Genomic DNA, 18868 nt, shown 5'->3' with positions numbered 1-18868 from the left:
CCTATCCAGGAAAAAGGTGAATTGGTAGGCCTCCCCTTTGCGAAATGGGGCAGGGCGACCCAAGGCCTCAGGGGAATTGTAAACCCAGGAATTGTAAGGGGAAGATAGTCAAATCACAAACATCGCATTGTTACTTAATATCCCCCAGCATCCCCTGCCCACCCAGGCCTGACAACCTCAGGCAGGAAGAAAGAAACCAGAGTTTACAAACACCTCTTTATTGCAGAAATTTCAGGCACAGGTACATGGAAGAAGCTGTATTGCAGATTTTATACAGGGTGGTTTAAGAGGCAGCAGGCATCTACCTCTCTCCCAACCCCCATTCCCCCAAACACATAGCATCCTAAATCAGTCCCACTGAAATCTCCTAAGTGTGGTCTTCTAAACACAGTTCATCATCCAACCCTGTACCGAGGGTAGCCAGGCAACCTGTGGGGGGTCTGAGGAAGTCCTTGGCCTCCATCCATAGTGCAGGGGGAAAGGGGAGTACAGGTCAGGCTTAACTGTGGAGCCCTCACCAATCTTAAAACCCCTAGCAGGGCACCAGCCCAAGACTTGGGTTTGGTTCTAGCTTTTGGTTGCGATCTTGCCACCAGACTTTGTAACACCAGAGGTCTTAGGGCTAAGGGCTAGATTTGTAATGGGCAAGGCCTCTGTCCCCCAAACTGAGCAGAAACTGCCCTGATAGTTAATATTTCCTGGGACTTGAAGAAAACGTGAAGGTATGTGGTGAGGCAGGAAACAGAAGGCCTAGAGATGCCTTGCAAAGGTCTGAGGGGTATGAAGTCCCAAAGCACAAATCCCTCAGTCTCAGACTGCCTAGTTTCATAGCTCTAGATCTGTACCCCAGCCCAACTGGGCCTGGCTCTGCACTCTGCAGGCAAATGGAGGCTGACTGTTCTGGGCACTCACCTCTGGGCAAGGATATCCAAAACTGGATACAAAACTGGAGCTGCCCTCTGCTTGGCTTGGGGTTTATGGGGCCCCCTGGATGTGATCCTGACTGTTCTGGGGGTAGAACAGGATATTCTCCCTCAAACCTTTGCTCATTTTATACAGGGTAGTTTTGCTGAGCCCTCAGCCCAGAGCACCTGAGCTTGATGAGTCATTTTTCAGTGGGATTCTAGATCATCTCTATTACCAGAGCCCTGACCTACCCAATGTAGGAGTTGTCAGAAGTAACTGCAAAGGCTTCAGTGCAAGGGAAGCTTCAGGCCAGACCCAAGCTGTCTGCAGCTCAGTTTTCCAGGACCAGGTGGGCTGAGGTGGGGCATACTATGCCCTAAAGGCTTCTGAGGGAAGCTATCTGGGAGTGCTGCTTCAGCAGTTTCTCTTTGTAACATGTATTGCTGAGTTGGGGGGAGAGGTGGGAAGGTGAGACATGAGAGAGACAATGGGGCAAGGTAGTTATTGATGCCCAGCCAACTATTAAACTCATTAAAACGATTTAAACTGTTAAGAAAATTTTTGTGGTTTTATTGTATCATGAGGCATTGAAACATCCGAACAAATCAATATCTGGGCGGTGAGGCAGCTGCTTTCTCCTTCACTTCTTTGGGTTACTAGAGCAACTTGTCAGTAGATTAAAAAACAAAAAACAAAACAAAACAAAAAAAAAACAACCTTTTGCATTACTTAAGTCTTTCCAAGGCATGCGCTGGTACAACACAAACTTCTCCTGTCAGATGCAACTAGTCTAGCGTCCAAACATCATGCACAATACCTCAGTAGCAGCAGCGCACTGCGCCCGCTCCCACCGCGGCCCTGCTCATTTGTGTATGATATTTGGAGCATCTGGAGGAGTGTGAATAATATTGGGGAGAGGAGGGAGGAGGAAACAGCATGAGTGCCTGACTGGGAGGAGGTCAGCCGAAGTTGTGCAGGGCAAGCCTGAACATGTCATTGGTGCAAACCCAAGCATCGTTGATGTTCTTTAATAGGAACATCTGGTGGAACCCCATGATGGGGTCTTCATCAGCCTGTGAGGAGAAAAAAAATGATTCAGTAAGTAGGCCAAGGAACAGGAAGGGAGTTTAGTGGCAAGGGAACAGGACAAAAAATGCTGACTTTGAGATCAGGCCCTACGGTCTTGGACTCAAATCCCAGTATAGCCAAAGTGTATTTATGAATGTGAATTGATATAATGTACAAAACATGGCACTGGGCACATAGGGGCTACAGATGGCAGTTCTCACTGTTACATGCACTTAAACTGTAGAATATATCACCAATTAGACACCGTAAGAGAGCAGAAAACACACCTGCCTCTGAGCCCATGTCTCTAAGCAGTGATCAATTTGAAAAGAGTTCTGTAGTGCTCACCGCATAACTTACAGTACCTAAAACCTAAATAATCTTAGCGTCTGATTACACCAGTTAGTCCAATTAAGAGAAACTACTGTTAATACTGACTGTGGCCAAGTAGGTGAGAAAAGACTCAAAATGGAGTTCACACTGTAATCACAGCTCTAACAAAGAGCAAAACAAAGAGCAAAAACGAAGCAATGTCACCTGGTGATGTTTCCTGTCATGTCATATATAACATTTGCAATGAAAAAAAAAAAAAAAGACAAGACACCTCCAGCCAAACTGCAGAAGATCAGGATGACGCATAGTTAAGGTAGGAGCCCAGTTAACCAGTGCTATCTCTAACATTGCTGGGGTTTCTGGGAATTATCATCAGCAATTAGGCAAATCAGAATTTTAGGGACTCTTGAGTTGGGACAGAAACAGCAGAATGAACCTGAAGCCAAGTGGGAGATGGGCCATGCTTACTGACCCTATCCTGGAAAATAGGCACCGAGCCCCCTGAAAAGACCTCTTCACTCCCAACGGCCTATCTGAATACAAACTCTGGGCAGGGCATGTTGGACAGGCAGGAAAAAACTGACAGGAAAGTCCAGGCCACAAGGCAGGTCCTTCTGGGCCCATGGCAGAGGCCTATGGGGCCCCTCTTTCTGCCCTTTTATTTAACCCAGAAGGCCCCACCTAACCTACGGAGAAGGCCATGTGGGCCTATTATTCAGAGTCCCACCGTGACACGGGTCCAGGAGACTGGAACCTGGTCAACGGGCAGCCAACCTGTCCTGCTTTGGAAAGGAGGAGAAGCTTTTCGGAAATTAAAAATCTGGCTTCAGTCTGCTGGAGCACAACAGGTAGGAGTTCCCATGAGAGTTCTTGGGGGACTGAGGAGCTGAAGGCTTTGAAGAGGATAGGTCTTGGAAGAGGAAAGGAGAATGCAAACAGAAGCAGGAGTTCCAGGAATCTGCTTTGCTCAGCAGGTGGCGGAGCCAGTAGCCAGCTCAGGAAGTGGCAACATGGACTCCAGCAAGGGACTGCAACTCAGCACCCAGCTGGCCCATCTAGGACCAGCTGCCGACAGAAAGCCCACCTATACCGCAGGGCAGTATGAAGGCCCAGTAGCTTAGCACCACAACCCCACCCTGCTCCTATACCTCTTGTCCCTTTTCCAGAAAGGCTCTAAACCTGTACTCTCCAATAGTACTTTCTGTAACAACACAATCAGTCTGTGTCTGCACTGTCCAATAGGAAGTCACAGTGACTGACTATAAGCACTTGAAATATACTTAGTTTGGCTGAGGAACTCCACTTTAACTTTCATTTTAATTAATGCAATTTAAAAATTGCCATTAAAATTGAAATATAATTTAAAAATGTGACTAGTGGTTATTGTATTGAATTATACAGCTCTAGACAGAGTGTCCCTTGATAAGCAGGTCACATCACAGCGAAGACAGGCGTGCAGGGCTCTCCTCTGCCTGCCCACTCCTCCCTACCAGCACTATTACCTTGAGCTGGCCCACAACCATGCTGATGATGCAGCTATCTGGCGTGGGCTGATGGTCCTGCGCCGTGATGCTGTGCTGGATTTTCTGGAACGGAAGGCTCTGCAAAAGAAAGAGGGGGTGATGGGCTGTGGCCAGCAAGGCAGGGAAGTAGCTGCTTGCAGCATGACCCTGGCCTTTACTTACAGACAACTTCTCCACAATGGCAGCTTTCCCCTGGAACTGCTGTCCTTCCCACGTAAGGCATGATGCGTCAATCTGAAAACCAGAAAACATGGGGTCAGGGCCTCAGAGAAAAAGGAATATATCTCTGAGTCCCTGAAAAGGACCTTGTTTGGAAAAATGAGTCCAAAACTCAATTACCCTATCTATAAAGAAGGGAACTGAAGGTAGTTTCCATACTTTACACTACTAACAACCTCTTTAATTACACCCTATCTTCCCAGAGCCCAGGCTCTGAAAAGCTAACAAAATACAAACCTACTTAGTAAGTTCATTTCCTGGTTTTTATTCAAGAAGTTATATGCCCCCTGGGGGCATCTGGGTGGCTCAGTTGGTTAGGTGTCTGACTCTTGATTTCAGGTCAGGTCACGATCTCACAATTCATGAGCTAGACCCCTGTGTCCGGCTTTGAGCTGATAGCATGGAGCCTGCTTGGGATTCTCTCTCTTCTCTGTCCCTCCTCTCTCTCTCTCTCTCTCTCTCAAAATAAGTAAATAAACTAAAAAACAAAAACAAAGAAATTATATGGCCTCTGATATGCATGAGCCCGAGGCTGCCTATTATGTGGTCAAGGCTCAGCCAAAAGTCATCCTGCTATGTGGTCAGTCAGCACCAGTACTAGAGAAGCCCATGAGAAATAACTTGGAAACATTCTATGTTCAATTACCATCTCTAGAGCTCAGGCTGAATTCTACTGAGGCCACTCCTATAAGGACACCCATGAGGTGAGGGAAGAATGGAGGCTGACAAGGCCTCCCAAGGCCTAGCCTGGGACCCTCCCTACATCAACATGCAACCCACTAGTTTCGTCCCCTCCCCTCCATATTTTTCCTGCCATAGACTTCAGGGGCAGAACTCAAAACTGCCTTTGCTACTTACCAGCTATAATATTTGGCAAGTTACATATTTTTCTATTTTCTGATCTTTAAAAGAGACATATGCTGATGATTATACAAAATGACATACATAAAGCATTCTTTTAGGACCATGCTCTCTTCTCTGGGTCGGGGCTGCTTTCATTGATTTTAAGAAGCAAATAAAACAGAAGTGCCAGGATCCCAGAGTCATATCAGTTCAAGTTTTTAAAACTCTCTATGATGACAACCAAATAATGCATTTACTGGATTTGGCTTTCCACTGGTAAGATCCCTTTCTTTTCTTCAGACTTGACCCCGAGTTTCTAGAGACACAGAGAGCTTTGCCCACAGCCCAGTCAGGTTCTCAGGCTATGCTAGATGACTCCTATCATTTCCATTCTGGACAGACCTGCTAGAAATGGCCTGATCAATCACATTACTGTGACTGAGTCCTGGCAGGGTCAAATACAAGTAGCTCTTGGTATACATGATCATTAAAATAGCAAGTGCCTGCCTAGAAGAGTTAAAGACACACCAGTCTCCCTGGGCTAACCCCATTTGTTTACCATGAGCATTCAGGGGTGTTTGGCCCTCAAAAGGAAACTTGGACCTAAGACCTCCAGGAGAACTCAGTTTTGCATTGATGATGCTCACACCTGCCACTTCCAGAAAGCACCATGAGCCCTAGCATCTGTCTGCTGCTGCCCAATCTGGAACCAGAGGCACTCTCAGGACCATGGAATGGCAAGCCCATAACAACCTGCCAAGGATACAGGATCCCTACTCTTATGGAAGATGACAGAAGGGAACGTGTAGACCAGGTAGTTGGGCTAAGCCTCAGGCCCCTTGTGCCACAGACAGAAGCTTAGATAGAAGAGTATAGCCAAATCCGGTAAGGGCTGCTAGAACTTGTGAACTGGACACACTGGCCCAACATCTGAATTGATCCCTTGGGGATCCTGTTCAGGCCCTAGAGCTGGAGACTTACATAAATTGCGCCTAGTTGGGTTCTGTCGTTATCAAATAACTGGTAGTAATGTTGAATGAAGCTGGATCCAATCTGCTCCCAAATTGGCTTGTCTCCCATTCTGGAGCGTCACCCGGCCTCACTGAGACCTGCAAGATCAGCAAGACATGGAGGGAAGTGTTGGTACCAAGGGAACAGGAGGTAGCCAGCTGCGGTTTCTTCACTGACCCCTACCCCTCCTGGCCTCCTCGAGGAGGGAGTCTTTTGGTGAGGTCTGTTATAGAGAGGTCCTGGGGAATTGGTAGGAGGCCCCTCCCAATACAGACCAGTGCAGGGAGCCCAGAGGTGGACCAGACTCAGACTCTCCTTTGAGGAGCTCTGGCTAATGAAACAAAGGGGCTCCCGGGATGTGGAGCACATAGAATAGGTGCTGAGGGTGGAGCCAGGACAGTCAGAGCAAGCCCTTCAATGCCCAATGGGGAGTGGGGCTTTAAGAAGGAGCTAATGACACACACTCTCCCCACATGTTTTCATTTAATTCTCTCAACAATCTGTTCTTCCCACTTTGCAGGTCAGAAATTACAGGTATCTGTGTAATGTCCTTAGTCCCATCAACATTGCCCCAGGGCTATATCAAGAGGTGGAAGAAGACCCAGTGAGAGTGGGGGGGAGATGTCTCCTCAAGTCCCCACTTGCAATAAAACAGCAAGTGATCCTCCATTTTAGTCTTAGGGGAGCTGTTTACTTCTTTGAGCACAGGTAACAGCTATTCATGTCTTCATGACAGGGTTACCCCTACCCACTTCAGAGATGGGAACATGAATTCAAAGAATCAGAGAGTAATACTGAGGGGTTCTGGGAAGGGAAACAGAGGCGATCATCTCTTCACACTCCCCATCCCAGCACTGCCTCCGTTGGAAGGGGCTGCCCTTCTCTGGTCTTTGAGGTGGGGGCGGGGAGACCCCCTCCCAGCTATAGACATCACAGCTCCAAGGGTTGCTAGAAGGAAAACTCAAGCCGTAGACGAGAGCCACTATGGCTTTGCTAGGCCCCTTCCAGATAGGAAGCCCACATCTCACTGAAGGATACCACAATGGCAGACTTGTATGTTGTTCTGCAGTTGTGTCTGACTACCTCCCCATCTTCTGACAACAGGACTCTGAACCAAAGCAGTGAGGAGTTGCGTTGTGTCTGTTAATGGCAGACAACCATTAACAGTGGTGGGACCTGATGCAAGTCATTGCCCCAAGAAGGGCCTCATCTCCCTCCTCTGTAAGGGGGTGGAACCCTGATGTTGCCAGTGGTTGTGAAGCCTCACCAAGGGAACCTGCTAGTTCACTCTAGTCCCTATGACCTCACCCAAGGCCAGAGGAGCCAGCCGGGATAGATAATGTAGAGGGCCAGTGGCTTAGTCCCAATCCAGCCAATCTCCCAGCCTATGACCAATACTTCAGCCAATGAGGGGCCAGGAAGATGAGCCAGCTTTATTTTAGGTCCCATAGGAGGTGGTGGCACTAAAAATAGGAGCTCAGTGCTAAGATGACTAAGAAATGTCCAAGAAAAGTCTAAAACAAGCAGAAGAGAAAGACTGGACCCAGGCACGCCTGCTACACAGGAATACAAGGTGTGTCCCAGTTTATACTCTGCCAAGAAACAAATCAACTTGTGGGAAAAGCATAGGGTCAAAAGCTAGTCTTAGCTGCTGTCATGGTCACATTTCCAAGGGGTCAGACTGTAGCTACCCCCCCACTCCCGGCCATCTCTGCTGCATCTCGAATCTCTGCCTCTTCCAACCTAATATTCACTATGTTTGGCTCATTCACTGTGGCCCAGCCCCATGGTATCCTACCCCAAGAGCTCTGGGGCAGAGGGAAAGCTAAAAGAATGGGTAAGGGCCATCTCTCCCTCTGTCCTCAGCAAGGTTGGGCAGTCCTCAGGGAAGGTCTTGGAGAAAGAGTATGCCGATCAGAAGAAAAAGCATAAGTATGTGTCTGGGCACAAGGAAAGAGATAAGGGCAGGGAACAGGAAAGCTGGAGATGGAGGGTAAGGGAAAATAAGGCTAAGTAAAAGCTGACCCAAAGACAAGAAAAGTGGTGCCATGTGGTAGGACAGTGATGCAGAGGAAGTATGGGGGGGGGGGGGGTGTCTCCTTTTTCAATATTGTTCTTAAGGTATGTTAACTTGCCAATACAAAAACTACTTGGCAGAAGTAGTGGTGGAGTGAAGAGAGTGGACAGATAAAGGGACAGAAAGACACTTTGGTCCAGTGGGGCAGGGCAAAGTGTGTTTTCCTAAGGAATGAGACTGCTTGGGGGTACCAGAAAGTGTGAGAAGGAACCTTCGAAACTATGTAGACTGAGGCCTTTTCCAAATAGGGTCCCTGAAGCCAATACCAACCTTGTTCTTGGCCTGTTTGACCTGATATGTTTATTTCCAGGTACTGATCATGGTAGCCATGTGGTCAGATTCCATTGTCATCCCACTTTACAGGTGGGAAAACTGAGGTTTAATGATATGTCTTGCCCCAAGTCCATCTAGTACATCAGGGCTTATACTGGGTCCTCTGGTTGAAGTCAGCGCTTTCTTTCTGCTAAATATGTGCCCCTGAGCTCTAAACCACAAAGCTGGCCATGTCTCTTCTGTACAATAGCCTCACCTTTGTATTAAATCTTGAAACTCCACAGATGTGCATCCATACCTGTCCCTGTCTCCCTAGCATTCTGTCCTACCTCCATCCAGCTCACACACAAATAGAACAGAACTCACTCAGTGCTTGCTCACTGATTTTTGCCCCACCCTCACCCTTTGAGTCCCCATACTGGGATGTCCTCCCTCCTCTCATCTGTCTGGTCAAGTTCCTACTCTTCCCTCAGATTCCATCTATTTGGGTCCTCCTTCCCAGACTCATGTTGACCCCAACCCCATGTGCAAAACCATATTAACACAGCCAGAGCTCACTCCTCTGCCTAAACATTATGGCTCTGGGCTGGGAGGGTTCCAGTGTGGTTTCTGCCACACCCACTCCATCCCACCCCAATCCCTTAGCACAAAGTGTGGCTCAGCAAACTACAGGATTTACAGTTTGACTCCAAATCTCCCATAAAGCTTTCAACTCTTGGCTGGGAGGCAGCATTCCTGCATCCAGAAAAAGAAGCAGGGAGCAAAGTCCCCCCCCTCATCCCAAGCAACACAGGGATGGGTCTGGGCCAAGCTGGGAGGATGTTCCCCAGGATGGCCAGCAAGCCCTGACCTTGATTCTAATACATATACTGCAGAAAGAACAGTCTAAAAAGAAAAATGCCAAGGCTCAGAAGCAGCCTCATATCAGGTTGGGGACTGACCTTCATGACGGCTTCTCCTACAGTTCTTCCAAGAGGACCGCTGACCACGCCATCTCCTGCTTCACCCCAACAGTCCGCAGGCTGAGTGAGGCCAGGCTCCTCGAGGAGCAGAAATGACCTCGATGACCTCTCGCCCACTGAGCATCAGCCTTCACTGACCTTTAGGTCTCTGTGGGTGCAAAGACCCTCTAAGAATGTCTCAAAAACTGTGACCCTCTCCCAATAAATTTGCACAGAGGTAGGGATGTCCCAGCCTTGCGAATAATTTCAGATTGTTCAGACTCCCTGAGGCTGTCAAAGATCCCAGGTTAAAATCTTTTGCACCCCCCCCAAAAAAAAAAATCTTTTGCCCAGAAGACCCCATTAGACAACAGAAAATTTTCATTTTTATCTTCAAATTCTGGGTCAGTGTTTCCAGTGACAAAACTTTTTAAATTTTTAAAAAAATTTTTTTTTATTTTTGAAGGAGAGAGAGACAGAGTGTGAGTGGGGGAGGGGCAGAGAGAGAGGGAGACACAGAATCGGAAGCAGGCTCCGGGCTCTGAGCTGTCAGCACAGAGCCAGACGCGGGGCTCGAACCCATGAACTGTGAGATCATGACCTGAGCCGAAGTCAGACGCTCAACTGATTGAGCCACCCAGGCGCCCCTCCAGTGACAAAACTTAAATAGCAGTGTCTACCTGATAACATCTCATTTTTACTAGTATGTATTAGGTATAGACATGTGCTAAAGGCTTTACATGCATTTGGTCCTAACACCCTATGACTTGATTCCCACATTAGAGACAAGCAAAATGAAGCTCAGAAAGGTTAGCTAACTTGTTCAAGGCCATAAGCCTAATGGGTGGTGGAACTAGATGGAACCAGGTTTAGTGGACTCCAGAGCCAGGACTCCCCGAGACAATAGATTGGAGGTAAAAATGAGTAGACCACCCAGTGAGAGAGGTGCTCCTGGGCACATAGCACTGAAGCCCTGACCTCTAACCTTGACTTTCTCAGAGAGGGGCAAGACAGGCCTGAACCAGGGCTTCTGCCTCCAAACAAAGGCACCAGGCAGACTTCCACACCAAACCCAAACAAAAGGCGTTTTCATGGGGGATGATCTCACAGTTTTCCCAAACGTGCAAAGTCACAGCCCAGTTCTACCATCTCAGCAAGTCAGAGATCCTGGCCTAGCTGGACCTGGGGCAGGGCTGGGGGCAGGAGAGTGATGGGGAAGAGGATGTTCCAAACTCCAGACTGATACAGAGAAAGACCCATGTTTGTCTTTTTTTGAGCACCCATCACCAAGGCCTGCAGGGCATGTCAGCAGATACACCAAGCTTCTAGGGGGATCCTTGAAGTCAGCATCAACCGTGGCCTTTACTCTCATACATCCTATGGCCCTCCAGTGACTTCCCTCCCATTCTCCACTGACAGTCTCAACCACTTAGACTGCCTTCAAGGCCCCTGGGTGACCTGCCCTCCTGGCTGTCCAACCTCATCTGCCACCCAACCCACCCCTCGCCCCTCCTCTACTGCCAGTCTGGGCATGTCCCTGTTCCTGGAACATGCTGAGCCTGTTCTCACCCAAGAGCTTTGCAACTGTTGATCCTTCTACCCAGATCACTATTCTCCCTGGATCTTCATTTGTCTGCTCCTTGTCACATATGTGTCAGCTCAAATGTCACCTCCTCACAGACACCTTCTCTGTCCGTTCAAAGTAACTGGTCACTCATTTCACCATCTTGTATTGTTTTCTTAGCACTTATCACTGAATGAGATTGTCACACTTAACATATTTGTTTATGATCTGTCTCCCTGACCCGGGCATCCCTGTTGCCATGGTGCCTGGCCCAGCTCTCCTTCTCTGGAGGAGGAGCAAATTCTGGGTGAACCCTGCCGAATTTAAGTGGCCCACCTCCTCTCTACCTGCGCCTTCTGTCTAAGTCATCAGGAAACAGTCCTTTGTCAACTACCCAGTCATCTGTCTATTGGAGGGCTTGGCCCAACCCCCTCACTTATTCCCAAAGCCCTGGTCACCTGAAAGAAGGTCAGCTGTGGCTCAACAGCAGGCACACAACCACACCCTCAAAGGCTTGGCCTCTAGCCTATTCCTCCTCTCCCTCGTTGTATGACCCTTTGACCCTGTTTCCTCACCAGTAATTGGGGATGTTAGGGGTGATCAACTGAGGGTATAAAGGAAGACCCAGCTGCAAGGAGTCAGTCAGGTCCTAAGTGAACACTGAGGTCAAGAACTAGAAAGAAGGTGGTTACCTCAGCCTCCTGCAAAGATACCACACCATGGAACAGCCTCAATCCAGGACTCCCAACTGCCTAGTCCACCATTCCCCTGCCTGAAGTCTGGAGAGAAATCAGCCAAGGTCTAGTGCTGGAATGGCTGGCCAGGACAGAACCCTTTCCTGGGGCAGACCCCTAAGGCCTAAGTGCCTCCAGTGAGGGCCTTTTCCTCCTCTTTGGCCTGGAGGAGGGATCCAGAACCTTCAGGATACCCTGGCCGACCCAGAAGCTAATTCCTGAGATCTGCATTCTGGTCCCTCTGCTCTGCACTTACTCAGACCCTAAGTAGCCTCCCTTTCCCACATGACCCAGAGATTTCTAGGGACCCTGTCCTAGACAGCTCCCATCCATGAACTGAACCCCAGGCCATGAACTTACTTGTCAGGTATACATGGACTTGGCTCCCCAGTTGGGCCTAAAGCCCCTAAGTGACCACCCCCATGGTCTGCTACCACCATGCCTGGCTAATACTGCCATGACACTCTGAGACTGAGGTGAGCAGAGGAATAAAGGGATGAACACAGAGTCTCCGGAGTGCTGAATGGAATGACTTCTTCTGTAAGCAAAACAGTTACATGTGAGGGCGCCTGGGTGTCTCAGTCAGTTGAGCGTCCAACTTCAGCTCAGGTCATGGTCTCACAGTTTGTAGGTTTGAGCTCCATGTCAGGCTCTGTGCTGACAGCTCAGAGCCCGGAGCCTGCTTCGGATTCTGTGTCTCCCTAGCTCTCTGCCCCTCCCCCACTCACGGTCTGTCTCTCTCTCAAAAATAAAAAAAATAAACGTAAAAAAACCCAGTTACATGTGTTCTCTCATTTGAGCCTCACAGCTGCAAAGCTAGTATGATTACCATCATTTTATAGATGCAGAAACCAGGACTCCAAGAGGTTAAGAAAAAATTCAAGACTACATAGGGCCACTGGCATAGCCAGCATTAAGATATCCACAAAACGGGCTTGGACTAGAACAGCTGTGAGCCAATGTCAAGTAGCATAAAGTGTAGAGGTAACAAATGAAGTGCTGAGAAATGGAGCCCAGGCCCTTTCTTGCCCTCTGAAATCAACAAATTCCATTCCCCTCAGTACAGAAAGACCCTCAGTGCATGCTCAACTGGTCAAGTAGGACTATACCATAGGGACAAGTGAGTACTTGCGTTCGCCGGGGTGTAAAACCACCTCTGCAAATGGAACCAATGTCTCTACACACAGACATCACTCCAGGGGGCAGCAGTCTCTGCCCTGGTGAGACCCAGTGGCTCTGAAGTATCAGAGGCTTTAAGAAACACATTCCAGGGGTGCCTGGGTGGCTCAGTCGGTTGAGGGTTCAACTTCAGCTCAGGCCATGATCTCGCAGTTCATGAGTTCGAGCCCCACATCGGGCTCTATGCTGTGAGCGTGGAGCCTGCTTTGGATCCTCTGTTTCCCTCTCTCACTCTTTCTCTCAAAAATAAATAAACATTAAAGAAAGAGAGAAAGAAAGAAGGAAAGAGAAAGAAAAAAGAAAAAAACATCCCAGAATTTCCTCAGTTTACTGAAGCAAACAGTCCTGAGTTCCCAGGCACCTCAAAAATACCACTCTCATGAGGAGGAGGTTCTCCTTCTCAGGAGTAGCTCCTCTCCACTCTAGGGACTTAGGGAGTCGGCACATAGCAGGTACCACAAACAGATAAGGAGTAAGACCCAGGGCAGTAAAAGAAAGCCATAGCAGGTCAGGTGGTGGTGGGAGACCCAGGACCAGTGAGCAGGGCCAACCCCAGCCCTCCAGTGTTCTTCCCTGGCCACTAAGACACTTCCACAGTCACAGCCAGACCTGCACAAAGGATTCTTCCCAGGAAGACACATTCTAGCTGACAGGATGAGAAGGAGGATGATGCCACACAAACCTGGTGCCCAGGATGCTGACCAAAATGATCATATCACGTGGGCCTGGAAGTCACTCTAGGGATAACCCACACACTGCTGACTCCCTCAGGGAGCGATTCAGGAATTCTTATCACATATGGTCAAAGCAAGAAAGTCTCAAAGCCAGGGAAGGGATAACCAATTCAAATCCAACCTCAAATACACAAACATTCTCAGAGGGCCCATCAGCAAAAATTAAATAAAAAAAAAATTTCCATGAGGAGGTTCAGTTCAACCCCTGCTCTTTAGAAATCCTGCTCAACTTTCAATGTCCATCCTGCGGAAACGTTTTTGGATCCCCTCTCTCCAAAAGGACTATTCCCTTTTATCTCTGGGGGGCGGGCAGCTCTGTTTCTCACTCTGGGCAGATGTCCTCATGGGTACCATTCAGGAGCACTGGGCATTTGAAAAAAAGTGACCTGAGAGGGTCTTACTGAAAGGGGCAGAAGCCACATACCCAGGCTCCACTCAGGGAATGGGAAGACCACAAAATGCTGGTGAGAGTCCCAGACAGTGGGAGAATGCCCAGCAGAGACCCCTGGGACAGAGAAGCAGGCTGTAGAGGACAGCAGCTAGACCCAAAAGCCACAGCAATCTGGAGTGGTGACAGCATTGCTCAAGGGACCCCAGACCTTCCTGCACCCACCAGTGAAAGAATGCCTTGCTCTACGGTTCCTGCTGGAAGCAGAGAGGAGAGGAGGCTCACTAACAGCCTTTCTTCATCTGTGCTCTAGCCCCTTCTTCTGTGCCAAAAGACCCTAAGTACATAATAGTAACGTTAGCCCTAAGTATGTAATAGTAACATTTCCTCCTTTCCCCAGCACCAGGACTGGGTAGGGCTCATTTTGCTACCTTCAGTTTCAGCTCAGAGCCTATTACACAAAAAGGGCCAAAGAATGGTTGCTGAATAATAGTAATCATTGGTGAGAAAGGAAAAGAAAGTTCCAAGAAAGATACTAATGTCCCAGTAGAGGAATCCTAGAATATTTTAATATAAGGTGTCTTCCAGTTCTAAAATTAGACAGCAGAATAAAGTGAGATATGGCTCAGGGGCACCTGGGTGGCTCAGTCGGTTAAGTGTCCTACTTTGGCTCAGGTCATGATCTCACGGTTCATGGGTTCAAGCCCTGAATCAGGGTCTGTGCTGACAGCCCAGAGCCTGGAGCCTGCTTCAGATTCTGTGTCTTCCTCTCTCTCTGCCCCTCCCCCACTTGTACTTGCATGCACTGTCTCTCAAAAATAAACAATAATTTTTTTTTTTAAAGTGAGATGTGGCTCAGAGAGGAGAGGTGCAGGGGCTCCTGGATAGTTCAGTTGGTTAGGCATCCGATTCTTGACATCAGCTCAGGTCATGATCTTGCAGTCATGAGATACAGCCTCGAGTCATGCTGAGAGTGGAACCTGCTTGGGATTCTTTCTCTCCCTCTCTCTCTGCCCCTCCACCTGCACACATGCGTGCTCTTTCTCTCTCAAAATAAATAAAAACTTAAAAAAAAAAAGGAGAAGTGCACTCTATGTCACTAAAGGACCTAGTTTAGAGTTGAGAACCTAGGCATCCTCACACCCTGCCCCCATGATTATGCAGCCACATCTCGACTGCTTCATGCCAAACTCCACTTCCAAGTCAGCCCTATGTGAATAGAAGGTGCAGACAGATTCTGGAGAATCTCAGGATTCTCTTCTTATCTCTGAGATACAGATGGCCTGCCAAATTCCAGAAAGATCAAGGACTTCTGGGGGTCAGGATGCCGGGTAATGGCTAGTTAAGCCCAGACACAGAAGTTATAGAAAACTTCTAGGATTGGAATGAGGGAGAAACCGGAATTCTTCCTCCTACTGGGTAATCTTCAAGAAGGAATGGTATCTTTTTGACCCTGAAGAAAACCATTATCATAAAGTCACTTAGGGCCTTGGAATGTGCAAACTGATCCATAGCAGTAAGCCTACCTCACGTGAAACCTGTGTCCTAGACAAAAGGAATCCTGACAATCTTCAGAGGGTCTTGAAACAGCTGTCTCTAGTACTAAGAGATTCTATCAGAGGGATCCTGTGCATGTTCTTAGGGCAGTCCCTTCTTCTTGCCCATGTCCACTAGCAAACCAGACCTCTCCTGAGCTTGCTGAATGAACCTGACTTCCACATGTTTATGGGCCAGCATGTGGACTAGGAGGTTTGAGTACAGAGGGAAGGGAATCAGGAGATCAGGACAGATCTTTGCCTGTTCTCCTTAATCAGGGAGAATGACTAGACAAAGCAATTCAACTGCAGAAAAACTGCCAAAGCTAGAGCCCAATGACCAGAAAAATATCACCCGGGGAAATACTCAAGGAAAAAAAAAAAAAAGTCCAGCGGTGTTGGCTTCCTGCATCATGGGCCTAACTCAACTTTCTTAAGAGATCTGCTTGCTGCTGAGGCCAGGCCTACGGAGACGTAGCTGCTTCTTTAATCCTCACAAAAACTATAGCTCAGAAGCTATACTGGGTCAGAGGAATCAAGACTCGACAAGCTGTGTCTTCCCAAAATCCCATGGTCCTCTCTGGACTGGTCTCTTAATATATCATCACTCAATCAGAAATACCTTTACAAAGCCTGTCAGAAGACTACTCTAAGGCTAGATACTCCTCTTCTCCCAGGACTCAAGGGGGTCATTGGATTCATCAATGAAGGCAATTTCTCAAGGTTCAACCAGCCTCCTGCCTGTAAACAGGTTACTCCACCTGGTGAGAAGTGAGCAAGCATGTGAGAGAAGCCTGACTTTCTGCAACTTTCAACTCTAGTTCTCCCACCCACGCTTCAGAAGAGCCCCAGAATCTGAATCTGAGCCCCGCGGCCCAAATGTGCTCACCGCCAATGTCACCTCAAGCCCAGTCTCTTATTTGGCACTGGGCTTATGGACTTCAGGTCTGAATCCTACTTTCCCCTCCATTAAATCCAACCTTATCACCACCAATCTTACGGAATCATTCTCCTCTGGGGAAGAGGGCAAATGACTGGAAAGGGCAGATGTGAGGATTAGAATGCACTGGAGCAGGTCTAATAACGTGTTGGGGGCTCTCATATCCAACCTCACCTCCTAGGCTTTTTCTTCCCCTCCTCCACTAACACAGCCGGCCAACCCACCCACAGCTGAGGCCTGGTCTCTGATAGAAGGGCGGGGTCTGAGCCTACCAGTCCAGAGCCGCTTCCTCGCATCAGGCCAGATCCTCCAAGGCTGGAGGAGGGTTGTCCCACATGGAACCCTCTCGCTCCGGATTCCCTGACCCTACTCTCCACGCAGGAACCTACGCATGAGTTCCACAGAGTGGGAGTTAGGTTTTGTGCACTCCCAACGTGCAGACAAGCAGGGGAGCAGCGTTCACCTATATCCTAGCCTTGCTATGGTCGGGAAACGGATGGGAGCCCTAATCCCGGGCTGCGGCAGGAAAGCGCCCTTACCCAATGCTGACTCCGGAGCGGGCCGGGTGGCGCTTGCCCATCCCCGGATCCTTCGCTGGCGGGTGGCAGGACGTGGGGCTGGGGTCGTCCCGCTAGCCTGCCTGCAGAGCTTACGGGACTCGGGCAGGCCGGGCTAGGCCAGACGGGGCGGGGCCCGGAGAGCCCCATCCGGGTGGTCTGGACCAGAGAAAAAAAGGCCTGGCCACAGCGCAGTCCGCTGCACCCGCTATAGGCACCACACTGCCGGATAGGCGCCTGTCTCTGTGTTCCCCTCGGCCGCCGCCTCAGAGGACCGGCGGGAGGCGGAGCCGCGCGCGACACATGGCCCCGTCCCCGCGCGGCTTTGGGCCGCCGGTGGGGGGGGGGGCGCCCGGAGACTGGTAGCGGAGGCTCCAGGCGGCCCAGAGCGCGGCTCTAGCGGCCTAGCCCCCGCCCCGGCGCGCTAGCCCCGACACTCACCCGAGGGGCTGGCACGATGGCGGCAGCGGCGGCGGCGGCGGCGGCAACCCAGCGCGGTCTGCGACCGACTGTCCCTTCCCCCCTGCCTTCCCTCGCCACCCCGCTGCACTCTGGGAAACGCAGTTCCCCCGACCTCCTTTCTGGCGTAGGTGCGCCAGGAGAAAACTACAGTTCCCAGTGTGCTATGCGCTGGGGACCAGACACAGCCCTCAGCGCGGGAGGTGAGGCTAAGCCAGGGAGGGAGGCTGCCAGGGCGAGCCCCTGAGAATTGTGGTCTAGCGGAAGCCTCTGGAACACCCGAGGTTGGCGCCAGGCAAGGGTCAGGGCTCAGTTGTCGCCAGGTCCCAGCTGGTCTGGCCCCGCCCAAGTTGCGCGGTCTTTTGGAGTGGGCCCCGCCTCCGTGCCTGGCCAGGCCCCAAGCAGGCCTAGCCGCCCCTCCCTGGGCCCCTGGGCTGTTTCCGCTCCCGAACTCCCCTCCTCTTCGGTGCTCTGGCCACCACTTCGACTCTTCGGAGCGGTTCTCTAAAGCTAGCCAGGGCAAAAGCCATAGTTTCTGCTGTCCCAACGTTCATGCGCCCAGCCCGGCCCAAAGCTGGTTTCGAGCAGTCGAGGCTTTTCCTTCGGCTGGAGACTCAAATGCTCAAGTGGGGCTCAGCTGGAGACAAAGAGTAATCTTGTACAGTTCGGGTCTTCAAAACCTAGTCATACGGTGGGGTTTTTTTTGTTGTTGTTGCTGTTGTTCGTTTTATTTTATTTTTTGCAGCAGGCGGGGCCCCGAAGGGTTTAATTTTTATTAACGAGAAAAGAACTGGCTCACCCAAACTTTCCCCAGGATTTAAGTGACCAGATTGTCAATAATTTACTTCCCACCCATTGCCCTTTCATCACTTATTTTCGTCGTTTCCTGGGCAATACAAACATTTAAAGTAAGGCCTGTTTCTAAGTCAGGGCTGTTGGGTAAATGCTGTGCAGCTAACCCAGGTGAACCACAGGTAAGGAAAATATTTTCCTGGCAGTTCCATGCGTTCCCTCCTGCCAAGACTCAGTATTCCTATTCTTCCATAAGTTTTGCACCTTCACCAATACCCACACACACACATATTCGCTTTTTGGGGATGGCTGGTAAACCCAGGCCGAGCTTCTGTTTATTAAATCCCAGGTCTGTACTAATTTGCCTGACTAGATGCTTCTTACTCATCCAGTGAAAACTCTGCATTGTCCTGCTTGTGTGCATCTGGGGCCTCCCTTGTTAAGCTGTCAAGCCCCCTCCCCCTAAAAGCTAAAACACTGGATAGGCTGTGTGCACATAACCTCCAGACACCACAGTCCTGGCCAGAGCCTGGCCCTCACCTATCCTGGGAGTGCTGCTGAGAGGTCCAAGTCAGCCAAAGTAGAAAGTGTTAAGTCCCTTCAACAAATAGGAGCTAAGATACACTAAAGGACATAGACTGAGCCTAGGAAAGCTCTCAACCCTAGTGGAGAGGGGGGACATGTGAGAGACTGGTTCAGTAGCCGTGCACAAAGGGGAATGCTGTGCTTCCACCACCTTATTTATGATTAGTTGGAACTAACCCTAGGAAGGCAGAGAACCAGTTCCTTCCC

At 49.6% G+C, this 18868-nt stretch overlaps 1 protein-coding gene across 3 annotated transcripts; it reads right to left on the bottom strand.

Annotated features, from left to right (window-relative positions):
• Positions 1–1446: 1446 nt before the first annotated feature.
• On the bottom strand, positions 1447–17393 carry NUTF2 (nuclear transport factor 2). Of its 3 annotated transcripts, XM_058706507.1 has the most exons (6): positions 17267–17368; positions 9195–9363; positions 5874–6001; positions 3993–4064; positions 3810–3908; positions 1447–1979 (listed from the first exon to the last, which is right to left on the bottom strand). In XM_058706507.1, the coding sequence occupies exons 3-6, from the start codon at positions 5970–5972 to the stop codon at positions 1866–1868; spliced, it is 384 nt and encodes a 127-aa protein (XP_058562490.1). In that variant the 5' UTR covers positions 5973–6001; positions 9195–9363; positions 17267–17368; the 3' UTR covers positions 1447–1865. The 3 variants fall into 3 exon arrangements, with proteins under 3 accessions (XP_058562490.1, XP_058562489.1, XP_058562491.1); XM_058706506.1 differs by lacking the exon at positions 9195–9363 and having other exon boundaries at positions 17267–17393; XM_058706508.1 differs by lacking the exons at positions 9195–9363; positions 17267–17368 and adding an exon at positions 16808–17172.
• Positions 17394–18868: the final 1475 nt, after the last annotated feature.

Source organism: Neofelis nebulosa, chromosome 17, assembly GCF_028018385.1.
Source record: "Neofelis nebulosa isolate mNeoNeb1 chromosome 17, mNeoNeb1.pri, whole genome shotgun sequence".
Taxonomy (NCBI): Eukaryota; Metazoa; Chordata; class Mammalia; order Carnivora; family Felidae; genus Neofelis; species Neofelis nebulosa.
This window is presented reverse-complemented; position numbering and strand designations above follow the sequence as displayed.

What these genes read in the sequence shown, in the direction of transcription:
- NUTF2 (XM_058706506.1), bottom strand. Translation starts at nt 5,972, where the DNA reads ATGGGAGACAAGCCAATTTGGGAGCAGATTGGATCCAGCTTCATTCAA. An exon ending in CCCAACTAGGCGCAATTTAT is followed by an intron (nt 4,065 to 5,873) that starts GTAAGTCTCCAG and finishes TCTGGTTTTCAG; the next exon opens with ATTGACGCATCATGCCTTAC. An exon ending in CCATTGTGGAGAAGTTGTCT is followed by an intron (nt 3,909 to 3,992) that starts GTAAGTAAAGGC and finishes TTTCTTTTGCAG; the next exon opens with AGCCTTCCGTTCCAGAAAAT.